Source organism: Lactuca virosa, chromosome 2 (assembly GCF_052849685.1).
Source record: "Lactuca virosa cultivar CGN04683 chromosome 2, Lactuca_virosa_CGN04683_v6, whole genome shotgun sequence".
Taxonomy (NCBI): Eukaryota; Viridiplantae; Streptophyta; class Magnoliopsida; order Asterales; family Asteraceae; genus Lactuca; species Lactuca virosa.
Genome location: NC_136427.1, coordinates 272,953,326 through 272,976,217, shown reverse-complemented (window position 1 = coordinate 272,976,217; position 22,892 = coordinate 272,953,326). Strand labels below are relative to the sequence as shown.

The following is a 22,892-nucleotide window of genomic DNA, read 5'->3' as shown; positions in this document are numbered from 1 at the left end:
TCTCGTTTGAGTCCAATCATTGTAGTGTGAAAACTTGCAATCGAAGAATTATCTAGTTGTAGCATGTAACTATATTCGTGGGGTATTTAGAAGGTATTAGAGCGAGTATCTTCTGCAGCTGATGGCGGAGAATGGTGTGAATGGAACCCTAGGAAGAATGTCATAATTTTCTTGTGTGAGCGTCTTTGAAAGAAAGATCCTAAAAGGAGAATCTAGGAAGATTAGCAGTGTTGGTAGAAGTTCTTAGCATCGCAGAAGCAAGTTAGTTGGATGATGCCTTTTTATGTTTTGTGGCTTATAGAATGTTACTTCCCGAATGTTGCTTGCTTAGCGCTTTGTGGGACTCATAATGATGTGAGCTAACTATTAAATGAATACGTTAAGTTACATGTTGCAAAGGTTTAATAATTATAGAATGATTGATTTGGCCTTGTGGCGTATCTCTTGTCTGAATCCAACCCTTGTAGGGTTGGGTCTTTTATTCGAAATATTATTTAAGTTTTGATGCATGTAATTGTATTCATGAAGTAAATAGTTGATATTAGTAGGGGTTCTTCAGCAGCTGATGGAAGGGTGAGGTGGGAATCCTACGAGAGCCTAGGAAGCGCCTTCGAGGAATGGGTAGTTACTTAGAGGATCCGGAACAATTCTTGAGGAAAGTACGGATAGGTATGGAAGGTAGTATTTGGCCTGTACTACTGAAAGCATATGATCCATACTTGAATCGAGGAAAATTTTGCCGATTCTAAGGAGCTGATTGAGGGTAGATTGTATGGCTTGGCACCATGATTCATTGCATTGTGTTTCTGTCTTATTCGATTTATCGTTTACGGTTGTTCATGCTGAGGATAGGTCTGGTGACTGTTTGGGCCTTAGTGGCTATGTCATTTTGGGTTTGAATGGTGCATACCTAGGTGAGTTAGTTGATTTTAAGGTCTTGAGGGCCTTGCTTGAGGTAGTTCTAGATGAGTCACAGGACTCTAGAAGGAAGCGATTGTTATGATCAGCTTAAGGATTGCAGTCGGAGGCTGAGTGATTGGCAGATGGATTGGGATGTCACTATCTATGATGCGAGTTATGTTCTTCCAGCTTTCTGTGTTTGGAGGAAAGAGAGAGCAGACATGTGATTTTTAGAGTTGGGATGTAGACCTAGCTTGGGGCTAGAAAGTTGCAGTTTTTAGCGGAAAGTATGGCAGTATGGAAATGCAGAAGAGGATCCTTATGGTAGGATTGTCTTGAGATGAGATCAAGGGTATGCTTACTTTGAATTTAGTTAGGCCATGTACTAGTTGATTGTTTCAGGTGAGTAGGGAAGTGAATCGGGAGCGACAACTTTTATTGTCTCTGATGTATCCCGACTATGAGAATGATGCCTCTTTTATTTATGAATGATCCTCGCGATGCAACGATGGTTGGGGATTTGTGAACAAGGTAAGTGGTAGTCCATTTGTTTCTAGATAGAGAATCGGTGTTTTGAATGGACCGTCAAAATTATTACTTGTGCATATGCATGAGAATCTTAATGTTAGAGGCAGTTATGATTAGGAGTTTCCAAGTTCTCCATCTTAGATTCGGAATCTCTTTGAGTTTGCTTGGTCTTTATCTGGAAGATCATCCTGCGTTGTTTTATACATTCCAAAAGGTCAGGGATTCTATGTACCTGGTTGAGTTGGTTTGAGTTTTGGTTTGTTTTCAATATCAGTTAGTGGTGGTTTAGACCCTAAGTGGGGGAGAACTGGGTATTATGCTTGGAGAATCATTGACCTATTCGAGTTTATGGTTTTGGAAGAATAGGTCATAGGGATCTTCGTTTTGGGTATGTGAGACTTTGGTTCAAGATTTGGTTAATATGGGGGTGAGGAACAAGTTGCCATCATATGTACGTGCTCAGGAATGCATTAGTTGTCTTCGCGGCAGGAAGCTATTGGACAAGGAGCTCGTTGTAGCAATGGTTCCTTTGGGGAATGTTTATGAATAGATCAAGAGGTGTTTGGGTAGCTCAGGTTGAGTATCGGTTGTTGAGGGATTTGTCAGCTCGTTGTGCAGATTTGTATCTATAGTCTAGGTTGGGCAGTTGTTAATCGATAAATCAGCTTCATAGTTTTGTATGTTTAATTCCATATGGGTTTTGTTCAGTAGTGTATTGGGTTATTGGACTAGTTGTCAATGTATTCTCAATTGTTGGTATGGAAGTATTGTTCATAGCGGGCTCGGGTTTGGCAGTTGTCATTGGTTATTGGAAGTTCAGATGTCAGATCGGTGTTGTTTAGTTTTGTAGGTGTAGCCTTGGATCTTCGTAGCATCCAATTTTGGCATGACGTGTCAGCATAGTTGGTTTTTGGATTCACCCAAGCAGGGTTTTAGCATCATTCATGGATAACCTTGGAAGCTTTATCAAGCTAGTTACGTATTCGTAGGATCTATTTAGCTTCAATCAAGGTGTGGGATCTTTGTTTCGACCATTCGTGAGGATGTTTTTGTTAGCGGTTGAGGTTCCTCATTTGGATTAGATCTACTGGTATCGCACCCTTTGGGTAAGGTTATGAGGAAGAAGGAATGTAGTTGATCTAAGGTTGGTTATGTGTTTCCCTTGGGGGGTGTATATTGTGGTAGTTCATCAAATATGGTCACGAGGGAGGTGTATATGGACTGAGTAAGATAACATGAGAACACTTGGTTCGAATTATTAGCATGGTTCTTATTTAGGTTATAGTCTTTGAATTGGAACAAGAATACGACCGCTTATCTCATTCTCTGGTTGTGTGCGACCATGCTTTCATCAGATTTTATGTTGGTATCAGCCTGTACTGTGAAAGGAATTACGCATTATGGAAGGTATGAATCGTGATGTGTCGATATGGATATTAATTAGGATATTTCTAGTCGGTGGGTTGATGGTGGAGTACCTATAGGCCCATGTGGTACTGGTCGTGAGTTTTCAGGAAAGTGATGGAATAATGTCAAGATCGGCATGATAGCTTGAGCTTATCTTTCTAGCGCCTAAAGGATGTCAAGATGTATCGTGAACCAATGGTTGCATGATTCATGTGGGTGGGACCCGATATTCATGTGATTGAGACTCTTAGGTCTCGGATCGTTATTCTTATTGGCATGTTTAGGTGTTTGTGCATTTTTGGGAGTCGGGAGACTCAGTGACCAGATGGTTTGGATCATTTGCACAGTAAGAGGTTGTTGGGATTATTAATTGTGCATCAAAGTCGCTAGACGAATGTTTGCATTATGAACCTTGTTTACTTGCGGGTTGTTTATTAGGAGTTGGTTACCAATGTTGGGTATTGGTTCTGAAATCTTGAGTCACGAGGTTCATTGTAAATTTATCGAGTGATTTGTTTGGTGGATGTACACCTGAGTTGAGAAGGGATTTGGATGCAACGTGAGATTCTTGGTTCGACCATCATTATGCTCATGGGAGCAACGAGTTTGTGATGACCTGTCAGGAATTCAAGTGTATATTAAGTTTCTGGGCACAATTTCCGGATTTGGTATTTGGTGAAATTCGCGATCGGAATGTTATGAGTATTCTTTCTGTAGTTTTTGGTAGTGTTCTTAGTCTAGGAACCAGGAGTAGGTACGACAAATGGATGATCGTTAGTCTTAGGGTACGGTTTCTGAAGTTTAGACTGATGGGTTCCCTGGCTCCGGGAAGTATATTGATGGAGTTGGTTAGTAGTTGTAGTTTTGAGAGTTCCTGGCTTGAGTGGTTCTTACTAGAAGTTGGGTCTTATAGTTAGAGAAAGGAGGATACTAGTTGAAGTTGAGTATTTTCAAGTTATTGGGTTGTTTGTTGACAAATGTGGGTTTCCGAGTGTTCTCTTGACTTCTCTATATAGATTCCTTGATTCCGAAGTGGTTAGAAGGAGTTTGTGTAATATGTTGACGCTGATTTCAGTGATTCTAACCAAGACGAATTTCAAGGACAAAATCCAGTTTAAGTGGGGGAGAGTTGTAACATCCTGTTTCGAGAAGTTTCTTATTTCATGATTGTGGGAAATAAACGGACCAAGTAAAGGCCTTGGGCTTCAAAGGAGTAGGGTTTAGACCCTATTGGATATTGATAATATTGGTTATGTGATCTAAGCCCTTGGTTTGTGTTTGTGATCCAAAGGGTAAAATGGAAAAAGTTATATGTTAGGCTTCTTGCATGGATTATGGTTTTTAGTTTGACAAGTTTTAAGCCAAAATTAACTAGATAGAATTGTGGGGCTTGTTAATACCTTTCTATGGATATAAATATTGTCTAAAATGGAGTTGAAATGAAGAATTAATGGTTGTTTGAAGTTGAGGTGGATTTGGGTGAAAGTCGTGGCCACAGAGTGGGGATCAGAGCCCACGACTTGGCAGCCAGTCAGGCCCTATCCCATGACTTTAGGGTTTTCAATGTATTTAAGCATAAGGTTCTACATTTTTCTCATTTTATGAGCCTCCATCACCTATAGTACCCTTTGGGAGATAACCAAGCCTCCACCTTCAAGATTTGAGCTTCTCCTCTCTCCTCTCTCCTCTTTTGTATGCTTTTTATGTATTTTTGATGATGTTTAAATATCAAGAAGATTCTCTTGGTTGCAAGGAATGACGCTTCAAGTTTAGATCCATCAAAGATACTACATTTCTAGACTATTGTAAGCATAAAATTCCAATCTTGCTATCTAGTTCTTTGGATCTTGTAATTTGGGGTTTTTGGCACTTTTGGTCCATTTTATGGGTGATCTTGGAGTTGAGTGGACTCCAACGTCTTTTGATCAGTTTAGAATGCTTCATGGAACTCATGGACTAGGAAAGTTATGATCTTTTGCCTTCCCTTTTATCCATGCAAGTTATCTTGGTCCTTTAGGCCATTTTGGTGTATTAAAGTTTAGATCTTGAATGATTGTGGCATTTTTATGGATAAAGTTGGAAACTTTATACCTCTAGAGATCCTATTGATTTAGATCTGAAAGTGGGAGACTTGGACTTAATGGATTAAGTTGAGAAATATGCATTTTTGAAGTCTGGATCTTGGTGGTTTGGACCTTCCTAATGGATAAAGTTAGAAACTTTATCCATTAAGAACTTGGAAAGGATCAGATCTGAGTTTGGAGCTCTTGAAATCGGAAGAAAATGGATTAAGCTCATTTGAGGTATTTAGACCATTCCCCATGGCATGCACTTAGGCTGCCACGACATGCCGACTGGGGAATTAGTGACTGTTTTTGCATTTTTTCCCCACGAGGTGGGCAAGGAAGGCCACGACGTGGATGGTTATTGTTGGCAACTTTAACCTTAGATTTGACTATTGACTTTTGACCATAGACTTTTTGACTAGTTTGACTTTTGGTCATACTTGGGTAGAATTGAGTATTTGACTAAGGATTGGTTTCGGTTTGGCTTTAGGAAGCTTGAGTTGGCAGTTTTGTTGCTGAGGTAGCTGTTGGGCTTTTGTGGAATTGTTCAGGTGAGTCTCTTCATTGTACTTATGGGTGAAAGGCACCAATGCCGACCCACTAGATTATGTTGTAGGATGATATTTGTCTTTGTGACACTTACTGACATGCTTGTATGTGCTTGTTGTCTTTGTGACTCTTGCTAATATGCTTATATGCTTAGATGTAGGGGTGAAATAGACCCGTACCGATTGAAAGATACTGAGAGAGTCGGAAGGAACTCAGGGAGTCGGAAGGGACTCAGGGATTCAGAAGGGACTCATAAAGTTGGATGGAACTCAGGGGTGAAATAGACTTGTTACACTCATATTCGGGTCTTTGGGTGCTTATGTTATCCTTGTTGGATATAGTGTCAGTCCATAACTGTATTTGGTATGTACTTGACCCGACCCGACATGGTCCATTTGGGTTGCACTTCACCCGAACAATTTACGGATAATCTTTTGAGAATAGTATAAGTTATGATTTATTAATATATTATAAGTTTTAATATATTAATATAAAATCATATTATTTAATTAGTGTTGATCTATAATTAATTTAGAATTAATTTAGAGATCAAAAGTATGACTAATTAAATATGGGCTCTTGTATTTATATAGTGTGGGCTAATGGTTATTTGGAATGGGCTAGGCTTGCATGGAAAGTCCATGGAGCTTTAACCCATGGATCTCATGGAAATGAAAAGACATGGGTATTAGGGTTTACATGGATGTAACCCTAATCCACCACACTATATAAAGGAGGCCTTGGTTCTTGAAATTGCACGAGTTGATGTGTGTAAACTAAGAGGGCCGATTTCAAGAAGTTTGTGACTATTCTCTCAAGTTTCCAAGTTTGTGGTGATTTGTGACTTCCATTTGAGGCATCCACATTATTGGTGCTAGGCTCTAAAACTCCAAGCAATCAACTACAACTACAAGGTAAGTAATTCTACTAGCTTTATTTGATTCAAGTTCCCCATGCCATGCTAGATAGGATAAGAACCTTGGAAAAATAATTATTTGCATGTATCATAGTCAAACATAGATCCAAGGTTTCTAGGGTTACATGTACACCATAGGAGTGTTAGAATGCTCAAAATCCCATCAGTGGTATCAGAGTCTGGTTTGTTTATTTGATACTTGATGCAAAAAAAAAAAAAAAAAAAAAAAAAAAAAAAAAAACTTGAAAATCGAAGTTTTGTTCAAAAGCTCGTATCAAAATTTCAAATTTTGTATATGTACTTACGATTCTTGAAATTTTTTGATATGAACATTCATAAACATATGAGTTTAGAAGATCATAGAAATTATGTGCTAATAATTGATTAGATTATTTCTTGATCTTTATGTGTTTTAATGGAGTCCATAACTAGTTCTTAAGTTATGGATAACCAAAAGTCACATTTATAAATAACCATTAAAAGAACACAGAGGTTACAAAAAATGAAGAGTCTTCATTTTTAATAACCATTAACTCATAAGTTATGAGAAATGAAAAGTCTTGAAAGTTTACAAAACTTGCCCTCAAGTTTTGGAACATGTAAAGTAATATTAAAAACTTTAGTTCCAACCCCTACAATTTTAAAAGTTAAAATTCAACCCTTATACTTTATAATATTATAAGTTTAATAATATTTATATATGTATAAGATCAAGTCGTCTTACCGCTAGTACGCCTCATTCACGAAGTCGGTCTATAAGGGGGGTATAAGGTTGTTGCCTATAAAATGGCAACTTAATGGGTGTCCACTCTCACCCACCGCTTCCTTGATCGGTGGAGGGTCGTTAGCCGAACGGGTAGGACAAGGACTTATAAATTATCATTAAAAGTATAATGATAATACTAAAGTAACTAAACTTTATTGAATTCCCAATCTTAGTTATTTTAGGAAAATGTGAATAAGGTGCTAATCCATGAAATTACACTTTACACTTTGTTTAAGTCGTTAGTGGAGCGTTTGTGGTTAACCGGCACACTAACTTGAACTTAACAAGCTAGGTAAAGGGTGACTTAATGTTTATCATAGTATCGATGGAGCGTGTGTGGTTAACCGGCACATCGATTGAGGGGTAATACATTAAGGGTACCAAGTAATTTGCATGGTTACTTCACACCTTGTTTTGTGATCCTCGGCATCCCAGTCACAAAACTTGAAGGGCACACTCGAGATTGAAACATGCCATTGAAGAAAGTTCGATGAATCTCAAAGAATCTAGGAGTTTCTAAACCAATTAAAACCTAATTAAATATTTCGTTTTTCATGGTGGAAATTGGTGAATCGTCATTCACCTACCTTCAAATATCTTATAGCTTAGATTACGGCATCCCTCTTCTAAGTTATAATATATTGTGTTGGGTCCTAGCCTTAATATTACATTTGGGTGTTTTGTTAAGGACTATCTCTATATCTAATCTAATCTATTCCCTCTTCTTTTCAGATGTCTTCCAATAACAATGCTTCTGGCTCAAACCCTACTAGCTCCTTCTATCTCAAGAATCTTTGTGGGAGAGTCATCGTTGATGGGTCCAACTTTACAGATTGGATCAGAAACATCAGGATGGTCACTCAGTATGAGAACAAAGAATATGTTCTTGACAAGGAGCTAAAGGTACCCGAGCCAACTACTACTCCTGAAGAGCTTGCTGAATATGAGGTACATGAAAGAGATGCTACAAAAGTGGCATGTATCATGATGGCCACCATGACAGCCGAGCTCCAAAAGTCCTATGAGGACTATTATCCTTTTGAGATGCACCAGGACTTGATGGACCGCTACCATCAAAGTGCTCGTCAAGAGCGATATGAAATAATCTCCTCCATGATAACAACCCGAATGAAGGATGGTGAACCCATCACGGGCCACATGCAGAAAATGCAAAGGTATGTGGACCGTTTACTGAAGCTGAATGTGAACTTCCCTGAGGAGTTAGCAATAGACATCATTTTGCACTCCTTGCCATCGTGTTATGATCAATTCCGCATGACATATCACATGAACAAGGAAGAAGTCACCCTCAGCAAACTTCAAGGACTCTTGAAGACCGCCGCAAGTGGTCTAAAGGGTAAGTCGGTTGTTACTACTCCTACTCCTACTCCAACTGCGGCCAATGTCTTGGCAATCGGGCATGGCAAACGGAAGAAGAGAAAGAACCCTTCTAAGGGTACCAAGGGTAAGACCCTTGAAGGCTCCTCTTCAAGCAAAACCAAGAAAGGTTTTGTCACTCCTTCTGCTAACCCTAATGAGGCTGAATGCTTCTATTGCCATGAAAAGTCGCACTGGAAGCGAAACTGCCCAAAGTACCAGCAAGATTTGAAGGATGGGAAAGTAAAACCCAACCATGCAGGTATATACACTATATTGTCTAATAACTCACCTCATTCTAAGTCTTGGGTCCTTGATACAGGTTGTGGTATTCACATATGTTGTGATTTGCAGGGACTAAAAAGAAGTGAGAATGTGGAGCAGGGAAAGATAAACTTGATCATGGGAAACAGGAAAGCTTCACCTGTCACCAAGATAGGAGTTTATTCCTTAGTGCTAAATAGTGGGTTTACATTAGATTTGAATAAATGTTATTATTCGCCAGAAATGGCAAGAAATGTTATTTCCTTTCATGCATTGTATAAACAAGGTTTTAACTTTTATTTTGATAATAATAATGGTAGTATTGATGCTTTCTTTAATAATGTTCTTTATTTTAAAGCATTACCTTGTGATGGCGTGTATGAAACTGTATATGTTGTAGATAATCTAGGAAATAATGTATTGTGTATTAACTCTTCCACTAGCTTAGATAAAGCATCCTTATGGCATTGTCGTCTTGGACATGTAAGCAAGAAACGCATAGGCCAACTCCAAAAGGATGGAGTCTTGGAGTCATTTGACCTAAAGTCAGATGATAGTTGTGAATCTTGTTTGCTTGGTAAAATGACAAAGTCACCTTTTACTGGCACTTGTGCTAGGGTGAAGGTTTGTTGGACCTCATACACACGGATGTGTGTGGACCCTTCAGAACCGCCACAAGAGATGCTAATCGGTTCTATGTGACTTTTACTGATGATTTTAGTAGATATGGATATGTCTACCTAATCAAGCATAAGTCAGAAACCTTTGAGAAATTCAAAGAGTTTAAGCAAGAAGTGGAGAATCAGTTGGGCAGGAACATTAAGATGCTTCGATCCGATCGTGGTGGTGAGTATCTTAGTACTGAGTTCCTTGACTATCTTAAGGAATGTGGGATTGTCTCACAATTGACACCTCCTAGGACACCACAGTTGAATGGTGTAGCTGAGAGGCACAATCGGACCTTGTTGGACATGGTTCGTTCCATGATGAGTCGAGCTTCGCTACCAATCTCATTTTGGGGGTATGCCTTAGAGACTGCCGCCCATATCCTTAATCTTGTCCCTACAAAGAAGGTTTCCAAAACACTTCACGAGGTGTGGACTGGAAAAGTTCCCAATCTAGACCACATCAAGATTTGGGGTTGCGAGGCTTTCGTGAGACGCGAGACTCACGATAAGCTCGAACCCCGAAGCGAAAGGTGTATTTTCATCGGCTACCCACAGAAATCCTTTGGTTACATCTTCTACAGACCCAGTGATAATGTGGTCTTTGTAGCAAGAAGAGGATTGTTTCGAGAGAGAGAATTCATGAGCCAAGGAGACAGTGGGAGGCAAATTGACCTTGAGGAAATTCAAGAGTCAAGTGGTGAAGGAACCTCAAACCCTAGCCCTCAACCTGAGGAGAAAACTCCTGTTGAGCCGACTGAAGAATCTATACCTCTGAGGCGTTCCACTAGAGTTAGGAATGCACCTGAGCATTATTATGGTTTTCATATTACTGTAGAAGGTGAGACACTTATCAGTGATAACACACTGGTAAATCTGGATGAGCCTAACATCTACACGGAAGCCATGGCAGGCCCTGAGGCTGCTAAATGGAAAGAGGCTATGGATAGCGAGATACAGTCCATGTATGACAATCAAGTTTGGAACTTGATTGACAATGTACCTGATCGTAAGATAGTTGGGTGCAAATGGATCTTCAAGAAGAAGACCGACATGGATGGTAATGTACATAATTATAAGGCACGACTGGTTGCAAAGGGTTATTCTCAAACTCCGGGAGTTGATTATGATGAGACCTTTTCACCAGTGGCCAAGATTAAGTCTATTAGGGTTCTGTTAGCCATTACTGCATTTCATGATTATGAAATATGGCAAATGGATGTCAAAACCGCTTTCCTTAATGGAAAGTTGGCTGAAGATGTTTACATGGTTCAGCCAGAGGGTTTTGTCAGTACAAAGTACCCCAGTAGAGTGTGTAAGCTCGAGAAATCCATTTATGGATTAAAACAGGCACCTCGCAGGTGGAATCTTTGCTTTGATGAGAAAATCAAAGAATTTGGCTTTTCAAGGAGTGAATATGAATCTTGCGTCTATATCAAGGCTAGTGGGAGTATAGTCAGATTTTTCGTACTGTATGTGGATGACATACTACTCATAGGAAATGACATCCCAACCCTGCAGGAAGTAAAGTCCTGGCTTGAGAAGTGTTTCGCTATGAAGGACCTTGGAGAAGCTGCCTATATCCTAGGGATAAGGATTTTGAGAAACAGGAGTAAAAGACTAATTGGACTTAGTCAAAGCACCTATGTGGACAAAGTGTTGAAAAGGTTCAACATGCATAACTCCAAGAAAGGAGAGTTACCCATCCAGAGTAACGCCAGATTGAGTAAGACACAAAGCCCTAGTACTGAGGCTGAGATAGCAGAAATGAGTCGAATACCTTATGCTTCGGCTGTAGGATCGATCATGTATGCTATGACGTGTACTCGACCTGATGTAGCCTTTGCTTTGAGCATGGTTAGCAGGTATCAGGGGAAACCTGGCAAGGCACACTAGACTGCGGTAAAGAATATCCTCAAGTACCTACGGAGGACTAAGGACTGGGTCCTTACCCTCGGTGGCAGTGAGGACTTGAGAGTTGTAGGGTACAGTGATGCTAGCTTTCAGACTGACAGGGATAATTTCCGCTCTCAGTCGGGCTGGGTCTTTACTCTAAACGGAGGGGCAATTACTTGGAAAAGTTCCAAGCAGGAGACAGTGGCTGATTCCACTTGTGAATCAGAGTATATAGCAGCAAGCGAGGCAGGAAAGGAGGCTATATGGCTAAAGAACTTCATCGGAGACCTTGGAGTTATACCAGCTATTAAGGAGCCAATGGAGATTTTCTGTGACAGCAATAGTGCGGTTGCCTTAGCCAAGGAACCAAGAGATCATGGGAGATCCAGACACATTGACATAAAATATCACTTCATTAGACATCGAATAGAAGAAGGAATCCTCGTGGCAAAGAGGGTATCATCGGATGAGAACCCAGTAGATCCCCTCACGAAGGGACTGACTCGGGCTAAGCATCTCCAGCATGCTCGGAGCATAGGGCTGAAGGATGATATTAGTTTTAGTAGTTAGATAATCTTGAAATTTGTAAAATGTAATTGACATCTGATGATAAATAAAAGCTGTTATTTATGAGTAAAGTGTTGCTATCTCTTGTCAATCGTTTACTATTATTTCTTTTTGCATGTTTTGACTTCCAGAATAACTATGTTATGGTTTATATCATATTATTCAAACTCTCCACAGTCGGTCATATGTTGGAAGTAGATATGAATCAAGACTGTCATGGGTTGGCTTGTAGAGGTCTAAGATGTTAGACAAAGCGGGGCTACAACACTCATGACTGCTCATAAGTTCTGAGTATTGGATTCAACCCACGCTCACTTGTATCACTTCATGGAATTTATCTCGAGTGATCGTGAGACGGTAATATCATATAAGTCTTCAAACCTAGAGATATGATGTGCTGCCTATGAGTTGGTTATGCATTGATTGCACGAAAACGCATTGGTAACTCGATGTTATAAACCATGCTTTTGTGTGTAATTCAACAAGTAGTAGAGCAAACATATGAGTCGAAGTTTATCTGTTCCTTCTAGGATTAGAAGCGATATCTAGGCCCCTCGATGATTTTGTTTTGACCTGTGTACCGGGCCCGGTCAGAACTAAATTGATGTGTTCAGTTAAGTTCTATGTCAAACAAATCGGAAATCGGGAAACAAATGCTGGACAATAAGCAAGACCATGTTCCATGTATTTGTCCGGCTGATATCTAGAACAGAGGATTATATGATCACTTATCTAAAATGGCGCTTCATAGTTCAACAGAGTTTAAAGAGCTACGATTGCTGATCGGTTCCTGAAGTCATACTTGCAACTATAGTTATTAGACTTATCCAAGTGGGAGACTGTTGGATATAGTGTCTAAGTCCATAACTATATTTGGTATGTACTTGACCCGACCCGGCATGGTCCATTTAGGTTGCACTTCACCCGAACAATTTACAGATAATCTTTTGAGAATAGTATAAGTTATGATTTATTAATATATTATAAGTTCTAATATATTAATATAAAATCATATTATTTAATTATTGTTGATCTATAATTAATTTAGAATTAATTTAGAGATCAAAAGTATGACTAATTAAATATGGGCTCTTGTATTTATATAGTGTGGGCTAATGCTTATTTGGAATGGGCTAGGCTTGCATGGAAAGTCCATGGATACTCCATGGAGTATTAACCCATGGATCTCATGGAAATGAAAAGACATGGGTATTAGGGTTTACATGGATGTAACCCTAATCCACCACACTATATAAAGGAGGCCTTGGTTCTTGAAATTGCACGAGTTGATGTGTGTAAACTAAGAGGGCCGATTTCAAGAAGTTTGTGACTATTCTCTCAAGTTTCCAAGTTTGTGGTGATTTGTGACTTCCATTTGAGGCATCCACATTATTGGTGCTAGGCTCTAAAACTCCAAGCAATCAACTACAACTACAAGGTAAGTAATTCTACTAGCTTTATTTGATTCAAGTTCCCCATGCCATGCTAGATAGGATAAGAACCTTGGAAAAATAATTATTTGCATGTATCATAGTCAAACATAGATCCAAGGTTTCTCGGGTTGCATGTACACCATAGGAGTGTTAGAATGCTCAAAATCCCATCAATCCTCACATCATCACTACACATAAACTCTCTCCAAAATCAAAACCATGTGGATTTATTGGCTATCCCTCCAACCATCTTGGATATTGATGTCTCGACCTCCATTCTAAGCAAATTATAATTTCAAGACACGTTGTTTTATGAAACAGTCTTTCCTTTTGGTTCCATGACACCAAATCCCTCTCCCTCATTCTCGTTTCTTGACAACATCATTCCCATTCCTTTTCCCTCTTCCGCTGCCTCCGTTACGTGTGACAATCCCATCTTCGAAAATACTACTTCAACCACCTCTTATGTTCCTGACGCCCCCCTCTCCTTCGGCTGTCGAACAACCTTCTATCGGAGCTAATGATCAGCTTCTGAATCTATCTCAACCAATTACCCCTCCTATCTAAAGTCCTCTTCCCACATCATCTCAACATCCTATGCTCACTCGTGCAAAACGGGGAATCACGAAACCCATTCAAAAACTTAATCTCCATGTTGAATCTTCTTCTCCACTTTCCCGTAATTATCTACAGGCATTTCAAGATCACCATTGGCTTAAAGTAATGCAAGAAGAATATTCTGGTCTTATTACTAATCAGACTTGGATCCTTGTTCCACGACCTCCCAAAACTAACATGGTGAATTGTATTTCGCTTTTTAAAAAGAAGCTCAATGTCGATGGTTCTTTGTCTCTCTATAAAGCTCGCCTTATTGAAAATGGGCGTAGTTAGAGACTGGGAGTCGACAGTGATGAAACTTGTAGTCCAGTCGTCAAACCTACCACTATTCGCATGGATCTTAGCATCACGGTCACTCATAAGTTTCCCATTCGACAGCTTGACGTGAAGAATGAATTTCTTCATGAGACCGTCTACATGTAACAACCTACTAGTTTTCGTGATCCTTCTAAACTGGGTCATGTGTGCCTTCTCCAACGATCTTTATACGGCCTTTAACAGATACCATGTGTAACATCCCAAAAATACCGGCCAAATTTTTCATTTTTAAATTAAACAAATATAAATCCATTTGTTCGAAAACCATATAGTAATAATATATATCAAGCCAATGTATCCATAGTCAGAACATGCCATAACAAAATCATATCAGAGTATAAATCCCATAGATCTCTTGTGCGGAAAATCATGTGTGTGATGCGCTGCTACCGTGCCGGTTCCTTTCCCTTCGAAGAAGAAGGACCTGAAACAAAAACTAAAACTGTAAGCACAAAGCTTAGTGAGCTCCCCCATGATACCACATAACATATAACAATATATTGTCGGGCAATTCTGAGGTGCCGATCTACCCTGTCAGGCAATTCTGGGTGCCCGACCTACCCTACCAGGCAATTCTGGGGTGCCCGATCTACCCTGTCAGGCAAAACTCTCCCCCTTTTCCAAAGCTGGGTAGAAAGCGTCAATTTGCACAAACTGCAGGGGCTTGAAATGCATTTTCTTCAATTCTCAGCAAAAACAGTCCTTTTTCGAATTTGGGTATGAACCGCCAAACATTCGAAGCCTCAGGGACTATTTTTGAAAATTCTGCCATTTGTGCTCCAAACATACGAAGAGTTGTCCCAAACATTCGAAGCTTCAGAAAATTTTCGAATTTGGGTGAAAAGTGTCAAACATTCGAAACTTCAATTAATTCTCTAAGTGCCAAATTTTCGAAGGTTCAGGGGCTGTTTTCGAAAATTTTGCTTTTTGATCAAAACATACGAAATATTGATCATTCATACGAAGCCTTTTTCCATTTGTCAACCATTCGAAACTTGAGGGACTACATTCGAAAATTTTGCTTTTCCATTCCAAACATACGAAATTTTCAACGCTTCGTACGAAAGCATCTCCTCTTCATACGAAAATTTGGAAAGGTGTTAAACTAACGAAATTTTAGGGGCCATTTACGTAACATTGCTTTATTTTTCCTCAATTCACACGAAATCATGCAACCCAAACACACGAAACTTTTTCCTTCTCTCTCCCCTTCGTACGAAAATCATCTTCACCTAAAATTTTCTCTCTCCTCTTCGTATGAAACTTCATCTTCCCCAATCAAACAAAAATTCTCAACATACAAAGCATACAAAATTTTTCATACGAAATCGAAGCATAACGAAGCCTCTTAATGAACAGTAACCTCTTAATCATCCAACCTCTGAATCGAATTAACTCACTGCTCGTTTTATCCCTTCGTTCCTTACAGTTCTTCTCCAATTCATCGATCAAATAACCAAGGCTTCGTTTGTTCAAGTATCAACCCAAATCATCAACAGCAAACAACATTAGCCAACATCGATTCCCAAATCTTCGAAGAAATCGACCCATCTAGTCTTCAAAAGCCAAACCCAGGGACCCTTCGTACATTAACCCCAAATTCTCGTTCTTACAGTTCTTCCCAAAACAGCAAGCCTTTTGACACCAAACCCGATTTCGTGAAATCCTTTTATCATTGACTCCAAATCGAGTTCGATTGCAGTTCGCTCTCAATCAATATCAACTACAAACTTTTGTTTGTCATCAAATACCAACCCAAAATGAATCTTCTCTGTAGACGCGAACGAACACACATCCAGGCACGAAATCAAAACAATCATTAACAGACCTTATTCCCAGTTCGTTCCTTTCGTTATCTGTATCTTCGTTCCTCAAATTGTTCTTGTTCATCCATCAAACTTGCTTCAATTGTGACAAAAGTTGCCAAACCGAGAATCGTTCTTCAAAAATCACCTTGATCTTGAAGACCCGCTCTGATACCAATTGTAGTGACATAAGAACATGGTTTGGCATGCAGAATTAAAGTTTGCACAATGAACATGGTGATTTGGGTGTTCAAGAGATGTATTGATTGTATATGGTGTTACACAAAAAGGATCTAGATCTAGACTACATAAATAACACACACTTACACACTCACTTTTACATCTCTCAAGCACACCTCTACAAGTGGACTAAACCCACCTTATATAGAGGTGTTTACATGTCTCTCTCTCACTCTGTGTCTCTCATGTGTCACAAGGCTAATACTCCACATGCAAGTGGGTTTTACAAAAGTCAAACATTACAAAGTCAATCATGAATAACTTTGCACCCCAACACATTGTACTCCAGCATGATCTGTCTAACTTCCTCAATAGGTAAGCTCCATGTTTCTACTAACTCATCTAGATCAAAGGTGAGCTTGCTTTTCTTTTGAGGAGGAGTTGAAGTATCACCAAATGCAGAGAAACTTCCAGCTTCAGTGTTAAGAGCTCCCCCTGATAAGGAAGCCTTCCTTTTTTGATGATTGAGTTGGACACAATCATCATAATCAATGTCACTATTTGTTCATTGAGGAGACTCTTTAGAAATCTGTAACGCCCGGTTCCTGGTATGTATTTTAAATCAATTTATTCATTTTTGTACAGGAACTCGACGAGTTATAGGCCCCAAACTCATCGAGAAGGAATGGAATTTGGACGCATGATTTAAAGCCTACTCGTCGAGTCGAGAGCCTCAACTCGATGAGTAGGGCTGCCAGAATAAAACCCTAATTTTTAGGGTTTAGCACCCTATTTAAACACCTTAACCTCCAAAGGTTGGCCTCATTTACAGCCTCCATCATCCCAAACCCTAGCCACGAAACCCTAATCCATTTTTGAGTGTTTTGAGCCATTTTTGTGCATTATTTGTGAAATTGAAGATGAGGATTCTTGAAGAAGGAGCAAGGACGTGAAGGAGAAGAGTAGATCTACAAGTTGAGCTCCATTTCTGGTTCATTGGAGGTATAAAGCTCCTATCTTGTCTATTCAATGTTTAGAAGAAGTCTTAGAGTGATTTCTCCATGTTTTGGTCTAAGAATGCCAGTCTTTGGGACTTGGACGTCCAATGTGGGGAAAACCCTTCAGATATAGGGTCTTTAGGGGACTTCATGGCATAAAGGTGCTAACTTTATGGCCATGAAGGTCCCAAGCAACTTATGAACCATCCTTTTGGCTTTTTGAGCCAAGTTGTCCATGCATGCAAGTAAAGATAGGAACTTTACATGATATAACAGCCCTAGGGGACCAGATCTATGGTATGGAAGCATTGAACTCGATTGGAAGTGACTGAATGGATTTAGACTAAGAGAACTCAACGATTTTTTCATCCAACTCGGCGAGTTGGATCGTGGTTCCCCAACCTTTTCTGTTATTAAGCAAACTCTATGAGTCTAGGAGATGACTCAGCGAGTTAGCCATGGTTTTTGGGTTTTGAAGATTGATGAAGACGACGAGTTCAAGGAGGAACTCGACGAGTTGTGTTGAAAAGTCCTGACTCTATTATAGGGAGGAACTCAACAAGTTCATGAAAGAACTCGACGAGTTGGTTCGCGATCTCAGGGTTTATGATTTATGGAACTCGGCGAGTTGAGTCAATCTAGAAGGTTGACTTTGACCAGAACGTTGACTTTGACCAGAAGGTTGACTTTGACTTGGACTTTGACCAAATTTGACCCTTAAGGGGGTTATGAGCATGAAAGGGTAATTAAAGGAGATTTTTATGTGTAGGATTTTGAAGGGAGTTGATTGCAAAGCCGAGGACAGTTCAGCTATTTCACGACATTTGAGGTGAGTTACCTTCCAGTAGAAGTGGGTCTAAGGCACCAATGTCGGCCCAATAGTAACTGATTATAGTTGAGATGACTATCTTTATGATAATTTTCAGGTATGCTACCATCTTATTGTTGGATAAGGTGTCTAAGTCCATAACTATATTTGGTATGTACTTGACCCGATTTAGCATGGTCCATTTGGGTTGCACTTCACCGGAACAATTTGGACTTTTGAGAAGAGGATATGTATGATTTATTAATATATTATAAGTTATAATATATTAATATGAAATCATATTATTTAATTAGTATTGATCAATAGTTAATTTGGAATTAATTTTGTGGTCAAAGGAGACTAATTAAATATATAGGGATTGATTGTGTAAATCATTCATTCTTATAATGTGGGCTAATGATCCATGATTCCTTATCTTAGGCTTTACCCATGAGGTGACCCATGGATACTCCATGGAGCTTAAAACCCATGGATCATGAGGAATATGGAAACTCATGCACATTAGGGTTTACATGGTGTAACCCTAATGTAACCACACTATATAAGAAGCCCTTTGGTTCAAGAAATTGGTACCTAGAGTCTTTGCAAGAGTGTGGCCGATTTTTGTGAGCTAAAGAGTCCTCTTCCAAGTTTCGAAGTGTTAGTGGTGATTTGTGATTCCACTTGAGGCATTCACATTATTGGTTCTAGGCTCTTGAAGCTCCAAGCAACAAGCTACAACAAAAGTTATGTTATCTAACTTGTTTTATTACCCAAGTATCAAAGTTTTGTATTCTAGTTAGGGTAATACCTTGGAAAATGAAAGTTTGCATGTATAATAGAGAAAACATAGATCCAAGGTATTTAGGGTTGCATGTACACCTTAGGAGTGTTAGAATGCTCAAAACTCTTCAGTGGTATCAGAGCCTAGGCTTGTTTTCAATTATAATTGATGCTACTTGCTTGAAAATGCTTTAAAAATAAAAAATTTGTTGTCTGGACAGTGGACTCGCCGAGTCCCTTCACAAAACATCCTAACTCGCCGATTTTGTTCATACACTGGACGATTCGGAGCCCTAAGTGCATATTTTCGAGTTTTAAGGCTGGAATTGGACTAGGATCATTACCCTAAACTGTTTTTGAACTTATAAACTTGTTTTTGATGTGGTAATGATCATGCTTATCCAATTCAAAAGATAATTGTCAAAATTTCATGTTTTGTATTAGTTTATATGATTAGTCTAATTACATGGAATTTGTTTGATTTGAATTATCTTGTTCATATGAGTTTAATCAAGAACTTGAACATGCTTGTTAGTTTAATTGATGATCTTGATGATTTTAATGGACTCCATAACTTGTCCTCAAGTTATGGAACTCCAAAAGTTTTTCATTTAAATGAATCATTAAAAGTCATAGTTTATAGAAAAATGAAGAGTCTCATTTTAAAAGACCATTAAACTCATATGTTATGAAGTTGAAAAGTTTTGAAGAGTTTCAAAATTTGCCCTCAAGTTTTTCAATTTGTAAAGTCACATATTAATACTTTAATTCCAAACTCTAGAATTTTAAAAGTTTAAAATTCAACCCTTATATTATTATAATATTATAAGTTTTATATATATATATATATATATATATATATATATATATATATATAATAAAAGGTCAGTTTTTACCGTTAGTAGGCCTCATTCACGAAGCCGGTCTATAAGAGGGGGGGGGGGGGTTTATAAGGTTACTACCTATAAAATGGAAGTTTAATGGGTGTCCACTCTCACCCACGCTTCCTTGACTGGTGGAGGGTCATTAGCCGAACGGGTAGGACAAAGACTATAATTCTCATTAAAAGTATAATGATAGTAATAAAGTAACTAAACCTTTTCTAAATTCCTATTCTTAGGTGCTGTTTGTTTTTCCGAAGAGAAACTGTTTGAAGTCTGCGGACCACCTCTGCAGCCCTCTGCAGCAGAAGAGGTGGACCAAAGTGCTGCAGACTGTAATGAGAAGCATGTTTGTTTTTTTAACGTCTGCAGACTGCTGCAGATATTAAAAAATTTAAAATAAAGTAATTTAATAAACCGAAAATAGTTTGTTAATACCAAAAATTTAATAATTGTAGTCTTAAAAAATTGAAATAAAATTCAAACAACGAAATTAGTCTTACAATAACATTTTTAAATAAAATTCATACAACCAAACTTTAATAATTTTCATTCCATATTTTGCATCAATTGTTCGGCAATTTCATCCCGTAACTGGCTCATATATTCACGGTCCGTTGCAGTACCATGTGTTTGAATCTCATCTTCATCATTATCAACGACTGCATTGTTATTCCGAACCGAGACATTTGGTTCATCATATCGTGCAAAAAACTCATCACGTAGTCCCTCTCTTCTTATAAAATTATGAAGCGCAAAACATGCTAGGGTAATGTTTCGTTACGTAACCAACGAGAATGGTGCCATCCTCTTCAATATAGGGAATCGTGCTTTCAAGACACCAAAAGCACGCTCAATGACATTCCGAAGTTTTGCGTGTCCATGGTTAAATTTTTCTTTATTCGTTAATGCACGTCTTCGACGGAAATCTCCAAGCCAATACCTAACATTACGGTACGGTGCCATAAAACCTCGAATGTTTGCATAGGCGGCATCACAAAGATAATATTTATCTGTAAAAAAAAACAAAAAAAAGTCATTTATTTTTCAAATAAAGATAAAACTATTTAAATAACCATAAATTTACCTGGAGGTGGAAGCGGGAATGGTGCATGTGGATTTGCTAATGCTTCTGATAAAATTCTAGAATCGTGTGCTATCCCTTCCCAACCGGCAACAACAAACGTAAACATCATGTTGAAGTCACATATTGCCAATACGTTTTGGTAACAATCGCCTTTTCCCCTACTTCTATATAAATCCCGTTTGTTTGCAGGGACAACATCAAGTATCAAAGTGCCATCAAGTGCACCAACTGCTCCCTTGAACACCCGCCGTAGCCTCCTATTATGTCCCGGAATGTTTGGATTCAGATTAAAAGAAGTTGGTACTATAATGTCATGTGCGAAAAGCAACATTTTGTCCAACACTTCATGAAAAAACTTATGAATTGTTTGCTTTGAGTGTTGAAATCTCCGCTTGATAATCACATAACGTTGGTTATGACCGATCATCATAAAAAACATAGCCATCTTCTCCTCCACCGACACATGTTTGCTATCCTTTAAAGCGTAGTTTACTCTAAAATGAGCACATAGCCGGACAAATGATTCACGGGACATGCGTAGCACTTCAAGACATTGTAGAGGATTACGGTGAAGTAACTCTAACGTAAATTCATGTCCCGTCATTTCCGAATCGTTGTCCCGCACTCGTTTGACACCCCTCTTCCAAAAGTAACGGACGTACAAGTACATAAGAATTATGAGTAGTATCTTTTTGTCGTGATCCATTACAAACCTATTAATCAAGAAAACATACAATAACATAAGATAATAATATAACATAAGATAATAACATAAGATAATAATAATAACATAAGATAATAATATAACATAAGATAATAACATAAATCTCAAGTACCAAAAAAACATAACATAAATTTCAAGTACCAAAAAACATATCATAAATCCCAAGTAACAAATAAGCAAATAACATTCAAGTACCAAATACTACAAATAACATTCAAGTAGCAAATAACCAACTAACGTTCAAGTACCAAATACTACAAATAACATTCAAGTAGCAAATAACCATATAGTTCCAAAACATGCAATTAAAACCTAAACAACTCAAACATATAAACTTAACGAACAATCTTTCCATCCTTTAAAACTCCTAAACTTGTAGCTGTCATCTCGATCCATCCTCTTAATATTTGTGGATCATTACGCAAATTTACCCACATCTCTCTAATATTCATGGTCCCTCCAAAAATGTGATACGCAGCAAATGGTAGAGGGTCTACTGGGTCTAACTCGAGCAACTCAAGCTTCTCTAAACATTGGGGAATTGTTGGCCCTTGAGTCAAATGGCGTAGAGCTTTTTGCATCTCCAGTGCTAAATCATCAGCAGTAATAGAAGCTTTAGGCGAGGCACAAGAAGGTGGATCAGGTGAGGCACTAGGAGCTCCAGGTCTAGGAGTTGAGGGTTTAGCCCTTTTGTTGGGGTTACAAGAAGGTGAAGCATAAGAAGGTGAATCAGCAGAAGGTGAAGCAGCAGAAGGTGGAGTCTGAGTAAAATGTTCACTAGTATGATTGGAAAATAAATCATCCTCATCTATGTTAATGGAAGGGGCGTCCAAAAGCTGTAGTGGTGCGCCATGGAAAGAAGATGATCCATGTCCCGATGGTGTTTGGGATGTGGCATAGCTGAGATTACCAGATGCATTGTTTCCATCAAAGAGTTCTGCACAAAGCTCTGGAAACAATAATGGGACAGTTTTCAAAGAAGCGGCTTTCGGATGTCCCTAAACGCAATCAATGTAACAAAAGTAATATAAGAATAAATGGCACCTATATAAACAAAATACATATAAATATGTGTGTGTGTGTATATATATGTATACCTTTTTAAAGTCCTCCCACTCCTCATTTGTTAAGTTAAAAGTATTTGTTTGTGGATTGTAAAGGTTTCCAGTTTTGTTTTTTAAGTATAACCATCCTGTGTATTTGGCTTTAAGGTTATCATAGGCATTTTTTAATTGTCGTTGATTCAAATCCACGCCATACTTTTCCTTAATAGTTGTTCCTAACTTGTGCCATGATTGTTTGTGCAAAGTCAAACCTTTTCTACCCACGGTTTGCACTTCTTCAATACAAGTTTGC

The 22,892-nt window shown here is 38.7% G+C and overlaps 1 protein-coding gene across 1 annotated transcript; it reads right to left on the bottom strand.

Annotated features, from left to right (window-relative positions):
• Nucleotides 1-20,505: 20,505 nt before the first annotated feature.
• Nucleotides 20,506-21,416, bottom strand: LOC145158519 (uncharacterized). Its single transcript, XM_079077407.1, has 2 exons — nt 20,813-21,416; nt 20,506-20,738 (listed from the first exon to the last, which is right to left on the bottom strand). The coding sequence occupies exons 1-2, from the start codon at nt 21,414-21,416 to the stop codon at nt 20,506-20,508; spliced, it is 837 nt and encodes a 278-aa protein (XP_078933533.1).
• Between the last annotated feature and the right edge of the window lie 1,476 nt (nt 21,417-22,892).